The sequence below is a fragment of the Oryx dammah genome, unplaced genomic scaffold (assembly GCF_014754425.2).
Source record: "Oryx dammah isolate SB20612 unplaced genomic scaffold, SCBI_Odam_1.1 HiC_scaffold_5, whole genome shotgun sequence".
NCBI lineage: Eukaryota > Metazoa > Chordata > Mammalia > Artiodactyla > Bovidae > Oryx > Oryx dammah.
In genome coordinates, this window is record NW_024070189.1 from 70,901,850 (window position 1) to 70,918,584 (window position 16,735).

The 16,735-nt window shown below is 54.5% G+C and overlaps 2 protein-coding genes across 3 annotated transcripts; one reads left to right on the forward strand and one right to left on the reverse strand.

Moving 5' to 3' along the window:
- Window positions 1-1,339: 1,339 nt before the first annotated feature.
- On the forward strand, window positions 1,340-1,791 carry PFN3 (profilin 3). The gene has a single exon (XM_040240467.1). The coding sequence runs from the start codon at window positions 1,378-1,380 to the stop codon at window positions 1,789-1,791; it is 414 nt and encodes a 137-aa protein (XP_040096401.1). The 5' UTR covers window positions 1,340-1,377.
- A 1,263-nt stretch (window positions 1,792-3,054) lies between these two features.
- On the reverse strand, window positions 3,055-16,380 carry SLC34A1 (solute carrier family 34 member 1). 2 transcript variants are annotated; one of them, XM_040240469.1, is made up of 13 exons: window positions 16,335-16,380; window positions 15,275-15,403; window positions 15,001-15,150; window positions 14,788-14,916; window positions 14,573-14,716; window positions 13,584-13,695; window positions 13,267-13,462; window positions 13,089-13,184; window positions 6,737-6,806; window positions 6,313-6,480; window positions 4,975-5,091; window positions 4,750-4,874; window positions 3,055-4,041 (listed from the first exon to the last, which is right to left on the reverse strand). In XM_040240469.1, exons 2-13 carry the CDS (start codon window positions 15,381-15,383, stop codon window positions 3,538-3,540), a joined length of 1,920 nt encoding a protein of 639 aa, XP_040096403.1. In that variant the 5' UTR covers window positions 15,384-15,403; window positions 16,335-16,380; the 3' UTR covers window positions 3,055-3,537. The 2 variants fall into 2 exon arrangements, with proteins under 2 accessions (XP_040096403.1, XP_040096402.1); XM_040240468.1 differs by having other exon boundaries at window positions 14,788-15,150.
- Window positions 16,381-16,735: the final 355 nt, after the last annotated feature.

Genomic DNA, 16,735 nt, shown 5'->3' on the forward strand with positions numbered 1-16,735 from the left:
GTCAACTAAATCAATATTTCTAGGGATGGGGGTGGGTGGCCGGATGTTTTTAAAACTCCCCAGGTGATTCTATCTGCAGTGGAGGTTGAGAACCATGGTTAGAGGTACTTAACATTAGGGACTTTCCTGGCAGTCCAGTGGTTGAGACTCCATGCTTCCAATATAGGGAGTGCATTCCCTGGTGGGGGAACTAAGATCCTACCTGCTGCTACCAAAAGATTAAAAACAAAAAAAAAAAGGTACTCAACATTAAAACAGTGGTGTGGGCTCTTAAGGCTGCTGGCTTGGAAGCCCCTTGATGCTGCTGCTGCTGCTAGTCACTTCAGTCGTGTCCGACTTTGTGCGACCCCATAGACAGCAGCCCACCAGGCTCCCCCATCCCTGGGATTCTCCAGGCAAGAACACTGGAGTGGGTTGCCATTTCCTTCTACAATGCGTGAAAGTGAATTCGCTCAGTCATGTTCTACTCTTAGCAACCATATGGACTGCAGCCTACGAGGCTCTGCCGTCCATGGGGTTTTCCAGACAAGAGTACTGCCATTGCCTTCTCCGTGGAAGCCCCTTGCCCCTTTCCTAATTCTCACTAGGGCAGTGGATCTTGAAGTGTGGTTCCTGGACCGTCAGCAGGGAACTTGTTAGACATGCATTTTCTCTGGCTACATCCCACAGTACAGCATGAGAGAAACTCTGAGTTGGGACCCAGCAATCTATTTAACAGCTTTCCAAGAGATTCTGATACTCCTCATGTCTGAGAACCACATTCTGAGGGTTGAATGGTTATCAGGCCGAGCGATCTGGCTGTCCAGACAGGGCACCTTTCTTTTTGTTTTTAAACTCACCGGAGAAGGCAATACTCCAGTACTCTTGCCTGGAAAATCCCATGGACAGAGAAGCCTGGTAGGCTGCAGTCCATGGGGTCGCTAGCGACTTCACTTTCACTTTTCACTTTCATGAATTGGAGAAGGAACTGGCAACCCACTCCAGTATTCTTGCCTGGAGAATCCCAGGGACGGAGGAGCCTGGTGGGCTGCCGTCAACGTGGGGTCGCACAGAGTCAGACAGCAACTTAACAGCAGCAGCATGCTGTGCTTGATGGACCATTTAAGTAAGAGCTTTGTTTTCGTTGTTGTTTTAGAGTTATTTGGACTGCTGTGCAATTCCTTCAGGCTAACTTTAAAACTGCATCAGGCGATAAGTACAAACGCGGCCCCACCCCCACCCTATTCTCCAGCGTAGGCAACCCCTGTGTGGCATCACGGTTACCTCAACGTCATAACCACGCCCCTGAATACGTCGTAGTGTTCTGGGCATTCTAGGCGCATGGCGCAGCTGAACAACCCAGGAAAGTGCGAAGCGAGGGGCGCACTCTGAGCCGGAATGGGCGACTGGAAAGGTTACATCAGTGCAGTGCTTCGGGACCAGCGCATCGATGACGTGGCCATCGTGGGCCACTCGGACAATCGCTGCGTGTGGGCCTCGCGGCCTGGGGGCCTGCTGGCGGCCATCTCACCGCAGGAGGTGGGTGTGCTCACCGGGCCAGACCGGAGCACCTTCCTGCAGGCGGGGCTGTGCGTGGCGGGCCGCAGTTGCTGCGTCATCCGAGACCACCTGCTGGCCGAGGGAGACGGAGTGCTGGACGCGCGCACGAAGGGTCTGGATGGGCGCGCTATCTGCGTGGGCCACACGCCTCGGGTGCTCCTCGTGCTCATGGGCCGGCGGGGCGTGCATGGGGGCATTCTCAACAAGATGATGCACGAGCTGATCCATGGGCTGCGCGCGCAGGGCACCTAGCGGGACAGCCAGCCAGTCCAGAATAAAGTCTGACCTGGGCGTGGCAGACTCACACTCGAGTTGTGAGTGGGTGTGGGGGCATTTGCCGATGAGGAAGGTACTTTACTAGATCCTTGCAGAAGGGTGTCTGGTGAGGTTCTTATTATGAGTCCAGAGGCTTCCCAGTCTCCTAGGCTCTATCTCAGGACCTCCCATGGGTGCCCCGCCTCTGGACTAACTCCTTAGGCCAGAGTCCAAGGGCCTTGGTGCCTCCCCAGGGTCCCTAGGGACACCCAAGCTGATGATCGGGTAGCCTTCTCAAACCCTCCAACTCGGACCTGAGTATCCTTTCCCACAAAACTTCCACAAGTCTGTGTGACACAAACTCTAAAGGAAGTCCCCTCCCCACCCTCCCGCACCACTCCCTAAGCTGGGGCCAATGTACTTCTCACCTCCACCTAGCAAGAAGAAGCACTAGCAAGGGCTGTGGGTGGGTAACATGATGGGGTTGGTAGCTTGGAAAACAGCTCTCTGGCTTCCAGGCCCTTGCATCCCCTGACAACACTTCAAAGGGGGTGGATGTGGGGGTGGGGAGGCAAGTGTTGTAGACCATCACAACTAGATGCGGGGCCCTACAGTCTTCCTGCCCCTTTGGGGTCCAAAGGCTCCAGAGATGTCCCTGGACTAGAGAGAGGAGCTTTGGCATTGCCCACCCTTTGCCTCTCCTTCTGCAGACCTCTGTTCAGGGGGCCCTATGGGGGAGGAGGAATTGAAAAACTTTGGTGGGCTTAAATGAAGGCTGGTTTACTGCCCAAAGGCAGAGTATAAGGTGGAAGGGAAAGTGGCTGGTCTCTGCCCGCTGCACACTGGGGCCCAGGGCATGGCTTCTCTTGCCCATCTCCACCCTCCCTCTCCTTCCTCCAGTAGCCCTGATGGGCCCCCACCTGTCACTTGGTTTCTGGAGAACTGATTTTATCTCAGAGTAGGGGAGGGAGACAGGTAGAGAGCAGAGGTCAGCCTACTGGGGTTGGGAGATAGAGGTGCACAGAGCCCTCCTTCCACTTGCCTTAAGGTAGCCCTCAAGGGGCCTCCAGGGAGTTTAAATTGTGGATTGGACTCATTAGGCAGGGTCAGGAGGATTGTTGGGGAGAGCTTGTTGGCTGGCTTTCCCAGGGCACAGCGGGGTCTCTTTCGGAGGGGAGACAGTACTGCTGAGCCCCAAACCATGATCTGTTCCTCCTCTCCAGATGGAGAACAAGCAGATTTCCAAGTGCACAATGAGAGTTTCATTTCTTTCTTTTCTTTTTAATCAGGCAGTGTTAGGAAGGGACTTGTAGCGGAGATGCAGAAACCCTGGGTGAGGATGAGGAGAATGGTACCATGGAGGAAGGAAGGTGGCAGGGAGGGGGTGAGAATTCAAGCAATGAATCAGGCACCCACATCTGTGCCCTAGCAAACAGCTGTAGGTCACATATACAGACTCACCCTCACTCCCACCCAGCCTAGTCAGAGTTGTGTGTACACAGGGACACAAGTGCAGGCTTCCAAATACATCTGCAAAGGACTCGCAATCATACCCAGATACCTTGCAGTTGGCATGCGGCCCCCCCACATGCACACATACACTCACTCTCAGTCGCACAAGCCGAGACCTCCCAGGACCTGTAAAAGCACCGGCACATGCCCAGACGCACCCCTCCGCCCTTCCACTCTGGGCATCTCAGACACAGGCTCCTTCTGGCACCAGGCAGCCATCTGGGCTGGAGCCTAGAGACGGGTGGCATCGTGGTGATGGGGCATGGCAAGGCGGGGGGAGGGTGTGGCGGGGGGCAGTTCCTCCAGGAAGACCCTGGCGGGCAGTGGGGGTGAGCGGGGCTCAGGCCTGGCACAGCACAGGGTGGCGCGGGTGATGAGGCGGTCCAGGGGCTTCAGGGAGTGCATCCATAGGGGCAGGAAGTCCCACGTCTGCAGCCACTTGGGCAGGCACCCGGGGCTGCGACGCTGCAGCGCACTAACAAGTACCACGAAGGCCAGCAGGGCCCCGAAGGGTGCGCCCACACCTACCATAGCCCGCCAGCCTGCCATGGAGAGCCCAAACACCATCGAGGGCAGCAGCAGGAAGCACAGGAGGAGGTAGAGGACGGCGAACCAGCGATACTTGGCTGTGCGTTTGCCCAACGCCTTGGCCATGCGGATAGGCAGGCGCGTGCAGGGCACGGGGTACCACAGCAGGATGCCAGAGATGTTGAAGAAGAAGTGGCAGAGGGCAATCTGCAGGGGGGAGAGAAGGCAGAGGGGCAGAGGCAGGCATGGGCCCTAGCTCCTGAGTCAGGATTAGATGACGGGACCACAGCTCTGGGCAGCAGGAAAGTCAGCACTCAGGGCTAGCATGCCCCCAGTGAAACACTGGTACACTTCCGGACCAGTGGGTACATAACTGCCCTAAACTCTCCACATTTCTTCCCACTAAGCCCTTTCTCAGGAATTCCCCAGCAGATCCCATCCATATCCAGGAGCTGAAAGATTCATACTGATTTCTGGTTCAGAAGCTCTGGCCTCCTGAGTGGGCAACATCCTGGCTTATCAGTTACTCCTTTGCTCCTAGAGCAGCAACCCCTTTGCTGTCTGCCCCCCAGTCCTTGATCCCCCAGATGGAGCCAGGCCCCCTCTTAACAGCACCCCTTTCCTAGAGTGTGAATCCCACCGACTCTTGTTCATTGATTGGCATGTGTGCGTGCGCACACTCGCTCAGTCATGTCCGACTGTGTTCTCAGTAATGTCTCCCTTACTAGACTCTAAGGTCTTGACGGTGGCACCAGATATACTTTGTCCATATGATTTCCATAGAGTCTGGCATAGCAGGTGCCCCCTACTAGGCAGTCAAAAACTGTTTGGTGCACACTGTCTACATTGGGTCAGGCTTCAGGTGCCAGTCTTAGCCCTGTCCTCCCTCTGGCAGGGCTCTTCTCCCAAGCTAACCTGGAAAGCACTGGACAGCTTCTCCCGGGGGCTGGCCAGGGCAGCCAGTATGGCCGTGGTGGTGGTACCGATGTTGGAGCCCAGTGTGAGCGGGTAGGCACGCTCAATGCTGATCACACCGAGGCCTGGGGGCAGAGGAGAGGACATGGGCTCCCCAGCTCCCTCCTTCAGTCCTTTCCCTGCCAGGCCCTCCCCACCCAACCCTGCCTCGGTGTGAGGACTCACCGATGAGTGGGGTGATGGCTGAGGTGAACACAGAACTGCTCTGGACAACAAAGGTCATGCTGGCCCCTACCACCATGGCAAAGTAGCCTGTGGCCCAGGTGAAGGGGGTGGGAAAGTCTGCGAGGAAACCGTCCAGTAGGATCAGTGGGAGGGGATTGGGAGGGGCGGGGACGTTTCTTGGGGAGGAGGTCTCTGATGCCAGCTTCCAAGTGGCACCTTGTCAGTCTCCTACTCAACTGCGGCAGCTTCTCCTCGTCCTCCCTGATCTTGGATTAAAGACCCTTCTTAGCCTGCTTCCATCATACTTTTGCTCCCTTGTTCCCTCTGCCTGGGATAGCTTCCTCATTCCTAAATATTCATGCTCGGGACTCAGCATGGATATCACTGCCGCTGGAGAGCCCTCCCTGACCCCGGTCCCAAGGCAGACTTTGCTTCTCCTTCCTCTGAACTCTCAAAGATCCACAAATGCCCCTTATTCCAGCATTTGCCGTACGGCCTCTGCCCATGCTGGGTGGGGTCCCCAAAGCTCAACATGAGGCTTAAATGAAAGTCAGATGGTGTCACTGCCCAACCCCTCAAGTGCCCCCATAGCCCTGGATAAAGTCCAGGCTCTAAGTGCAGCCTGCAGGGCCCTGTTACCTCGCTGACCTCTCCCTGCTTCTGTCCACCTCACTCACCAAGCTCCCACCACAGGGCTGGCCACCTTTCTGTGCCACAAGCCTGCCCAGCCAAGTCCTGCCTCAGAGCCTTTGCATGTACTGTTCCCTCCACTCAAAAAGCTCTTTGGCCATGTCTGACTGCTTCACATGTAGGTCCCTGCTCAAATGTCACCTCTGCACAGAAGCCACTGACCTCCTATCAAAAGCAACTCTTCCATACTCTATTTGCTGTTTTTGCTTTCTGTTTGGCAGTAACTGTTCTCTTTTATCTAAATTTATCCCCCCTTGATATTTTTTTTTTTGCTGCCTTTCCATGTGTGATGTGAGCCCCCTGAGGGCAAGAGCCATCTCTGTGAGGCTCACCTCTGTATCCCTCACACCACTCTGTGCTTGGCACACAGAGGGGACTTAATGACTATTTGTTAATTGAATCAAAAAATGGCCTCTGGGAATCCCTTTGGAGCCACCTGCTAGAATAGAAGCAGCCACAGATTCCCAGCTTGTCAGCATCTCAGGGACCTCATATATCACCCAGTCCAACCTCTTCTTTGTTCACATGGGGAAACTGAGGCTCAAAGATGGTAGGGCTTTACCCAGATCACACAGTAAGGCAGTGGAAGGATTAACAAGATCCAGAAGGCCCGTCCTGAGGCCTGCCCACCCACTGCTCGGGGCTCACCAGTGTTGATAACCTTCTGAATGACCTTGGCCACCTGGCCCTTGAGCAGAGAGTTGAGCATCTTGACAAGGAGGATGAGACAGGTACACAGGAGTGCCAGGGAGCCAGCCAGCAGGATGAGCCCCACAGCTAGGTCAGGCAGCCCCGTGTCCACAAAGATGTGGTTGCCTGTGGGGTGGGGGAGTGGTATCAAGCTGCTGCCCCCTCAATCCAGCTCCCAGCCCCCAACCTTTGCCACCCTCTTCAACTCACAGCCCCGTGTTCCTTCAACCTCTACATGAGAGCCTGATCCCAACCCAGGAGCTAGGCTGGCCAACAGCTGTCGTCCTGGGCTGGAAGCAGCAGTGGCCAGGTGGAAGATGGCCTTGCCTCTGCCAGGCTCTTCCCTGCTGGGCTGGACATCTCCCATACTGTGGGTACTCACATTTCTCCAGGGTGGCATTTCTGAGCATCTGGCTGGTGTTGGCCTCTGCCCTGGGCATAGGAGTAGGAACCTAGATTAAGAGGAGAGGTCAGTTCAGTTCCGTTGCTCAGTTGTGTCTGACTCTTTGCAACCCCATGGACTGCAGCACACCAGGCTTCTCTGTCCATCACTGACTCCCAGAGCTTGCTCAAATTCATGTCCATCAGGTTGGTGATGTCATCCAATCATCTCATTCTCTGTCATCCTCTTCTCCTCCTGCTTTCAATCTTTCCCAGCATCAGAGTATTTTCTAATGAATCAGTTCTTCAAATCAGGTGGCCAAAATATTGGAGCTTCAGCTTCTGCATCAGTCCTTCCAATGAATACTCAGGACTGATTTCCTTTAGGATTGACTAGTTTGATCTCCTTGCAGTCCAAGGGACTCTCAAGAGTCTTCTCCAACATCTCAGTTCAAAAGCATCAATTCTTCAGTGCTCAGCTTTCTTTATGGCCCAACTCTCACATCCATACATGACTACTGGACAAACCATAACTTTGACTAGGTGAACCTTTGTCAGCAAACTAATGTCTCTGCTTTTAAATATGCTGTCTAGGTTGGTCATAGCTTTCCTTCCAAGGAGCAAGCGTCTTAATTTCATGGCTGAGATTGACATAGCAAATTTAGGAACATGCATTCTGGGACTGGGGCTAAAATGGGGGTTAGGGAGAGATGGGGGATGGAGAGGATACAGGTGGTCCTTGTGACTGCATGCCCCTGGGTGCTTTGCTTGCCCTCTGTTTCCTCTAGTGATGAAATGGGGGTGAAAACACCTGCCACAGGAGAATCTGGCTGAAGTCGGCCCTCAGTATGCTTCATCAACTCAATGATCTGGCTCTCACCGGGGCCTGCAGGGGCCTCCTGATCAGATGGCGTCTTGTCCATGCTTCTCCCACCTCTCCTTGGCCCTGGATGCTGCTTGCCATGGCCCACTTCTTCTGAAAACTCTCCCTTTCCCATCTTTTATTATCAATCCCTGCCTCAGTGCCCGCCTCTTCCCTGGTACCCTTGCCCCATCCTCTCCCCTCAGGCATCTAGCCCAAGTTTTGGAGTTTTCCTCAATTCCTTATCCAGAGAGGATGAAGCAGAGGGCCGAGGCCCCATATTTCTTTCCTACCCCACCTAATGTCAGTGAAGAGGAGAGGGTTCCTGGGAAGGTCCCTTAACTCAGAGGGCCCAGGGCCAGGCAGGTAGCCTAGATGAGGGGCTCAGGCTGTGTGTGGAGGTGTTGGGAAGCATGTTGGGCCTAATGGGGCAGCAGCTGCTGAGCTCCAGGCCACTGTCACCATCCAGAGATGCAGCCCAGCTCAGCCAAAGGGCCTGCTTTTACAAGAGAAACCACAACTCTGAACATTTAGATAAAATCTCCCAATCTGTAAATGTTGGCAACTGCTTCAAGATGTACTTTATAATTCTGTGAAGGCCAGTCTGACCTGGGAACCACTCCTTTGTAGCCTTCTTGAGTCAGGATTTTTTTTTTTTTCTCCTGGCACAGCTTGTAGGAGCTTAGTTCCCTGACCAGGGAGCGAACCCAGGCCTTCAGCAGTGGAAGTGCGGAGTTCTAACCCTTGGACTGCCAGGGAATTCCCTAAGGAGTTCTTTTTTAAAAATGCGACCTGAGGCTCCTTACCTTTCCCCCAGCATCCTGTCAGTGAAAGGAGAAACTGGGCCAGGCTTGGCTGCAGAAAAGCCATGTCACGAAGGACGACTTGGGTCCTGGAAAGGGGTAGTAACTCCTTGGGCCCCCAGCAAAATGCAAGAACCACAGCGTCTGTCACCATATTCTGCCGCCTGTGGGAGCTGATATAGACCCTGGTCCCATTCTCCCTAGGGGGTCAGCAGCTCACACCCCTCTGACCTCCCTGGGTGCAGGGGGGAGAGGCTCAAGTGGAATATGGCACTTGGATTCACAGCTCCTTTGTGTTTTATTCTAAATTGTGTCATTTTAAAAGATGTATGTTAGAGATGGTCTTCCCTGGTGGCTCAGATGATAAAGAATCTGTCTGCAATGTGGGACATCAGGGTTTGATCCCTGGGTTAGAAAGATCCCCTAGAGAAGGAATTGACAACCCACTCCAGTATTCTTGTCTGGAGAATTCCATGAACAGAAGAGCCTGGTGGGCTAGAGTCCATGTGGTTTGCAAAGAGTCAGACAAGACTGAGTGACTAACACACGCTTGTTAGAGATAAGAACTATTTATGGCACATAACTTTAAATTGGGGCTTATTTTAGTGGCACGTACTCCCTTGAGTGGGGCAGCACACTCATTTGTGCACCCATACCAGAGCCCCGCAGCACCTCCAAGCCTCGGCCATAATCAGAGGCTGAGAAATCAGAGAAAATGGTCTCTGATGGGCTTGATTGCAAAAGCTGGCTGGGAAAGCAATGGTAACTGGGAGGGAGCCAGGTGTTTGCTACCAGGCGGATCTGAGTTCAGTCCTGCTTTTTATCCTATCTTGCGCAGGTCATGCCACCTCACTGAGCCTGTTTTCTCTAAAGCAGGATAAGAAAAGAGCTGTGCTCAAACGCCAGCTGAGCACTCCCTGCTGTGTGACACTGGACCAAACACGAAACCTCTCTGAGCCTCCGTTTCCTTGCCTGCAGCATGCGGTCCATAATGCAGCCCACTTCTCCCCAGGGGCTAGTGAGAAATCTGGAAAAAGAAAGTGTGGAATTCATGTGCCTGAAGAGACAACCCAAACTAAGGAGACCTCTGGCAACTGAAAATATGAAAGTGTTAGCTGCTCAGTCATGTCCGACTCTTTGTGAGCTCATGGACGGTAGCCCGCCAGGCTCCTCTGTCCATGGGATTCTCTAGGCAAGAATACTGGAGTGGTTTGCCATTTCCTTCTCCAGAGGATCTTCCCAAGCCAGGGATTGAACCCAGGTCTCCCGCATTGCGGGCAGACTTTTCGCCATCTGAGCCACCAGATTAGGCTCACAGAGGGATGTGAGCTCCAAGAATTCTCGCCCACCACCCTGGCGGGGGCGGGCAGGGAAATAGCCGCAGTGTTTGGCCTGTACTGTAGCTTCTCCTCCAGGAGAAGGGGTGTTCTAGGGTCTTTGTTTGGAGAAGGAAATGGCAACCCACTCCAGTGTTCTTGCCTGGAGAATCCCAGGGACGGGGGAGCCTGTTGGGCTGCCGTCTGTGGGTCACACAGAGTTGGACACGACTGAAGTGACTTAGCAGCAGCAGCAGCAGCAGGGTCTTTGTTTTCCTGGAAGCAGAGCGTGAGTGCTGTGCTGCTGGCACCATCTGGTGGCGAAGAGGAGAATTCATTTCTACAGCCCTACCTATCACCCCTGGAGGGTCTCCAGGTGGCTGTGGTCACCTGCTGGCATTCATGCCTGATAGGCAGAGTGGGCAGTGGACACATATGGTAGGATATACATCTGGAAGAGAAGTCGAAATGGAGATTCAGGAGTGCGGGGTGTAGTTTACGCCAGGACTTTGGTACCCCCTCAGTTGCATAGCCTTAGACAAACCTGCCTGAGCCTGTTTAAAATGGGGTTGTGAGGGACTTTCCTGGTCAGTGGTTAAGAATCTACCTGCCAAGGTAGGGGACACAGGTTGGGTCCCTGGTCCTGGAACTAAGATCCCACGTGCTGCAGAGTAACTAAGCTTCTGCATCACAACTACTGAGCCCTCGAGCTACAACTACTGTAGCCCGGTGCACCTAGAGGCCATGCCCTGCAACAGAAGCCACCACAGTGAGAAGCCCACAGGCCACAATTAGAGAGTAGCCCCTACTCACCACAACTCGAGAGAGCCCACGTGCAGCAACGAAGACCCACCGCAGCCAAAAAATAAATACATTTTTTAAAATGGGGTTGTGATAATCCCTGCCTCCCAGGTTGCAAGTCTTTGGAAGAAACTTCTTTCATCCATGCATGTAGGGTTGACAATCCACAGGGTGACCAAACAGGAAGGTAATTCCCAGGCCAGTGTCAGGACCCCCTGAGCATCAAGAGTTGTTGGAATACCAACTCTGGCTTTTTCTTTCACCATCTGGAAAATCCCAGACTGCCAATCACATAGGTGCCCTGGAGGCTGGCTCAGGCGAGGTTGGGCCTGGCTTGGTGAAAGCTGGAGGCAGTGAGAAAAGGTCAGAAGGGGCCACAGGGAGACTCCGTGGCCAAAGGAAAAATGTGTAGAAGGAGCTGCCATGGCTCATGATTGTGAACCACTTTCTTGAGGGGACTGTCCCAGAGAGAGGGCCGGGACCAGCAGCTTACCTCCCACCCCCTGCCACTCTCCAGGCCAAGGAAATTCTATCCGGACCCTGCTGTCAAGGAAAGGTTTCCCCAGGAGGGCTGGGATGAGAAACCAGTGCACGGGCGAGTGGTAGCAGGAGCCATGGAGGAAGGTGTGAAGACAGGGAACTGGGCAGCTTGCTTAGGTCGCTGGACCTCAGGTTCCAGGTGGGTCATGTCCGCCTCACCAGCATCACTGAGAGTTCCATCGTGTGAGGGCCCCGTTTGCATCCTGCAAAGGGAGACTGGCCAAATGCAGCTGCAGGCAGGCGGCGGGGATTTCAGTAAGCGAGGATCACCATGACTGAGGAACTCCTTTCCACAGCTCGCTTTTTGATCAGTGTGTGACTCTAGTCTTTCAGGGTTTTCAGTGAAGCAGAGGGGATTTTAGTGATTCAGAGAGCTTGGAGAGTACCCAGAGTGCTTGTGAGAAGGAGAGATGTGTTAGTGGGGTCATAAAGCCGCTGCAAAAGCTGTCCACATGGGCTTTTTGATATCGAACTGCCTTGAACACTCAGCACTGAGCTGGAGCTGTGTGCCACTCAGATGCAAAGGAAGCTTGCAGGGCTGGTTGAAAGAATGTTCTCTGTTCATGCTGGGATAAAGTCCGGGAACATCAAGTAGGGAGTGAAGGAGCTGTGCTGTTTCCTCGTCTTTCTTTCTCGATGGTGTTACTTCTTGTATGTCATAATCAAGGGGAAGTAGATACTATGGATTATGGTTTTGATGAGTCATTTTCCTTTTTTGATGGCTGAATGAGAAAGTGCGGTAATTGCCTGCTTCCTTGTTAGCCTGGTGTGATGGCTAGTGAATGAGTGTCCAACTGACCCAAACGGAGCCTCATCCCAGGCATGACAAGCCAGGAAACAGCAGGAAGAACACACAGAACAAGGGGACACAGGCCTGCGACAGTCTCCAGCAGAAGGAGCCCAGTATCAGTACTAGTGGCTGTGTGTCTCCATGGCCTGCTTGTCCTGCTCCTGGGCTGGTTCCCTGTTGGTCCTGGTTTTCCCAGGCATCCTTCTAGCACTCTCTCCCTGACCTCCTCTGCACATTACCTGGGCCCCCAAACACAGCAGAGCTGTCACTAAATAACTCCCTAGATCCCAATGGGAAGAGAAGCCCTAGACTGCAAGACCTATGCTCAGGGCCCTGAAGCTGTAGAACAAGCTCTAAAGGGTTTCTTAGCCTCTTGGAGCCTATTTCTTTACCTGTGAAACCACAGGGTTGAGCCAGATCAGTGGTTCTTCAACTAGTGGGCTTGTTGAAATGTAGACTGCTGGGCTCCACCAGATTTCTTTTTTCTAATTTAGTGGGTCTAGGAAAGGGCTGGAGAAGGAAATGGCAACCCACTCCAGTGTTCTTGCCTGGAGAATCCCAGGGACGGGGGAGCCTCGTGGGCTGCCGTCTATGGGGTCGGAGTTGGACACGACTGAAGCGACTTAGCAGCAGTAGCAGGAAACGGCCAGATACTTTGCCTCTTTAGCGAGTTCCCAGGTGGTAGGTGTGCCGTTGGCCCACACTTTGAGAACTGATCTTTGGGCTAATTCAATGACATGCTAACTCTGATTAGCAAGGGCTGCCTGAAGCCGGTGTGAGGCTGGGAGGGTGTAGCAATATTTGCCACAGGTGCAGTATCACAGCAAAAGTGCCCCCTACTTGTCCTCCCAAGCTAAAGGATTGCGAAAGTCTCTACTGCTGCTAAGTCGCTTCAGTTGTGTCTGACTCTGTGCGACCCCATAGACGGCAGCCCACCAGGCTCCCCTGTCCCTGGGATTCTCCAGGCAAGAACACTGGAGTGGGTTGCCATTTCCTTCTCCAATGCATGAAAGTGAAAAGTGAAAGTGAAGTTGCTCAGTTGTGTTGGACTCTTCGTGAGCCCATGGACTGCAGCCTACCAGGCTCCTCCATCCATGGGATTTTCCAGGCAATAGTACTGGAGTGGAGTGCCATTGCCTTCTCTGGCCAAGGTCTCTACGGAGCTTTTAAACAGACCATGAGGCTAGTAGTCAGCTGTCTGAAGAAGGAGTCTTCTCACCAAGGCTGGACCCGGTACTCACCTCTGTGGGGTCTGGGTAACACCAAACCCGGATAAGGCTGTGATTTCTCAGGGACTCGTCCCCCGAGGCAAGGCTGGTAATCACAGACTTGTCCAGCTGTGGGCAGTGTGGGCGGTGGGTGTGAGGGTGAGGTCCTACAATCCCCTGGGCCCCCACCCCACACCCTCCGTGCCTCTACCTGGATGATGAGCTTAGTGAAGGGCTCCGTGATGATCTTGAGCAGGTCAGGGGCATCGCGGCTGCCGCGGATGTTGAAGGAGGCCACTACAAGTCGAGTGATGTGGTGCAGGTACCCCGTGGCAGCCTCCAGGGGCAGCAGCACCAGAACTGACAGCCAGTTAAAGCAGTCGTGTACGGTGGCCCCCGCGAAGGCCCTGGGAAGGGAGGGCACGTTGCAGGGCAGGCTGGAGCCAGGAGACGCTCAGACTAGGGGCTCCTGGCATGAGGGACCACCCTCCCCCAACAGGGACAGGCCCCTCACCACTCCCCCCTCACCGCCGGAAGTCAGTTCTGTCCCCCGCCTGCATCAAGGCCACGATGGTGTTGGTGACGGAGGTGCCGATGTTGGAGCCCATGATGATGGGGATGGCAGAGCTCACCTCCAGCACTGGTAGAAGGAGGCAGGAGCTGGGAGGGGCGGCCACCCAATTCCTGCCCTGACAGTTCCTCCCGTCATACCCGCTGCCCACATCCCTGCCTCGGCAGGCATTCCCGCCACGCTGCTGACTCTGCTCGGCCTTGGCATCACAGGTACGAGGAGCATGTGCTGTGTGCATGTGTGTAAACTGACGTTCACGTATGCGTATGCCCCTGCGAATATGTGACTATGTGTGGGTGCGTGTCCATTAGGGCACGGGTCCCATGTGCAGTTGTGCCTCTGTGCTTGTGTGTGCACATATGTACACGAGTGTGATGTCAGTTTCACGTGTCAGCTTGGCTAGTACCCAGTTACTCAACGCAACTCTGATCTAGATGTTGCTGTGATTTCCGTCAACAATCAGTGGACCTTAGGAAATGAGATTAATCTCAGTAATCTGGGTGGGCCTCATCCAGTGAGATGAAAGGCCCCAACAGCAAAACTGAGGCTTCCCTGGGGAGGAAATTCCACCTGTGCCCTGTGGTATCGGCTTCTGCCAGCCTGCCTCGCAATCAGACAGTCAGTTCCTTGCGATAAATCGTAGGTGTCTCTATATCTACTGCAGGTTCTGTTTCTCTGATTCCTCTGGTTCTGTTCCCCCGACTGATGGAACGAGCGACTGTGTGGCAACATGGAGGTGAGCCTTCCTGGGCCTGTGCTCCCCACTCGCCGCCCTTCCCGGCTCCTGGGCACCCCTCCTAGCTGAGACTCGAGGCCACGCTTTGGAGAGTAGAGTGGGAGATGCCAGAGCTGCCCATTATCCTCTGCCCCATCTCCTGCTCTTCCCACCCAGAGCCCCAGGTCCAGCATCGACCACCCCGCCCCGGAACCTGGCGGGCCAACTCACGGCCAGAGGAGACCATGCTGACCACAATGGACGTGGAGGTGCTTGAGCTCTGTACCAGCACAGTCACCAGGATCCCCACCACCAGGCCCGCCACCGGGTTGGACAGGATGGCGTTGTCCTTGAAGATGTCGCCAGCCACCTTCCCTGCGGAACATAAGCCAGCATTGTCCGAGACGCTTCGGGCCCCTTCCCTGGCCCCCTCCCCTCCGCCCTACCTCCAGCCAGCTGGAAGGCCGAGCTGAGCACGTCCAGGGAACAGACGAAGAGGTAGAGGAAGGAAAGCATCAGTGGCACCTTGAGGAGTGTCACACAAGCCCGGCGCAGCTTCTGGACCAATCCAGGTTCTGGAGACAGGCGGTCATGAGTGCAGGGGCTAGAGAGTTCTGCCAATGACTGCCAACACCCCCGCCATCCCAACCCAGGCCCACCTGGCTTCCGCTCATCCTCCAGGGCCAGCTTGGCAGGCAGTGGGTCATGGTGCTCCACAACCTCCCCGTAGGGGCAGCCATGCTCTGGGAGGGCCACGGGGCCCACGCTCGGGAAGCCATAGGCCGAGGTCCCTGGAATCCTGTGCAAGACTGGGGAACGAGGCTGATCAGGATTTCCCTGAGGCCTCATGTCCCAGGGAAGGTTGGAGGGGTTGGGCGGAGGGCCATATGCAACAGAGGGCAAACAGGGTCCAGGGGTGGGAGTAGCACTCACCCTGTGGGCTGGGCACGTAGGCAAAGGCTGCTCCATGCATCATGTGCCCCCCACGGACTGGGAGTGGAGAGACAGCCCGGCCCCCCAGATTCTCTCTGTAAGACATCATCTCAAGTGCACACTGTGGGCCTGCGCGTCAGAGGCATAGCAACACTGAGTGACAACTGCTGTGTCCCGGAAACTGACACACACTCACACACTCATCCCCCTACATCCATACCCATATACTCACTTGCACAAACGCCCATGGTGTGTGATCCCGAACACACCCCCAGTGAAGCACACGCTCCCCGACCACACACACCCAGAGAGGCACACAGGTGCTCAGCACAGATTTGGAGATTCATTCATTCAGCAAGTATTTATTGAGCATCTACTCTTTCTAAGGCACTGAGCTCGGTGCTGGAGTACAGCTAGCTAAATACAGACACAGCTTCTGCCCCCAGGAAGCTCAAAGTCTAGCAGAGAAACAGATGTCAATGAAATAATCCCTCAGATCGATGGAATGTGGCAACAGGAACAAGCATTCTAATGACAGAGGAAGGTACCGCCAGAGGTGTCCCAGAGGTACACCCTCACAAGTGAACTTCTTTCCCTATCCATCCCTACCCTTCCCCGTCCTGCCCCAGCAATAAACAAACGCTGGTGGCACTTTCTGCCATGTATGAGGCTCAAACCAGGACTGGTTTAGTTAAGGAGGGTCCCCACCCTAACCCCAAGTCTGGGAAGTCTCCAATTTGCTTTAAGACCCCTTGAACTGCCCCAGGAGTTCTTGGTGGCTGTTGGGGTAGGAGTACCCCCATCTACTTCAGCACCCCCACCCTCCACCCCCAACCTTATTCCAAGGGTCCTGACTGTTGGTTGGGGACCATGCAGAGCTGAATTCCAAGCCTTGGAAGAGCATGAGTCCATTCTGCAGACTCTGAGGCAGTGAGCCAGGCTTGGCTGGGACTGAGATGTTACAGGGGACGGGAAATGAGAGCACAGTAAGGACAGGGGCGATGGGCCCATTTTCTGCTAAGATAGGGATGGGATTGGGATGTGGGGACTCTGGACTCACCTTGGTGTTCTGTGTTTCAGCTCCTGCCCAGCAGTTCAGGGAAGCCTTAGGAGCTTGAGGAGAAGCTGGCTTTATACCTTTGGGTCAAGGGCAAAGTCCCTAGAATCCTAGCTTCCCTCCCTCTCTTCCCCAATTAACTTCATCCCGGAGATTCCTCCTGGTTAATTGCTAATCGTCAGCTCTGCAGGGGGAGTCTGTGGATAGGCTCTTTCCTCTCCCACACAGATACCCAGCCTGAACTGTGACTCAGAACCAGCAAGGAGGGCACAGATGGTCCCGTGTCCCTAGGCAGAGACCCTGATGCCACTCAGGCACCTCATTCCCAGAGTCCCCAGAGATGCCATGGCTCTGGCCTCTTTCCCTCATTCTTGGCCTGACTGTACTCCCTAGGAGGTAACCTA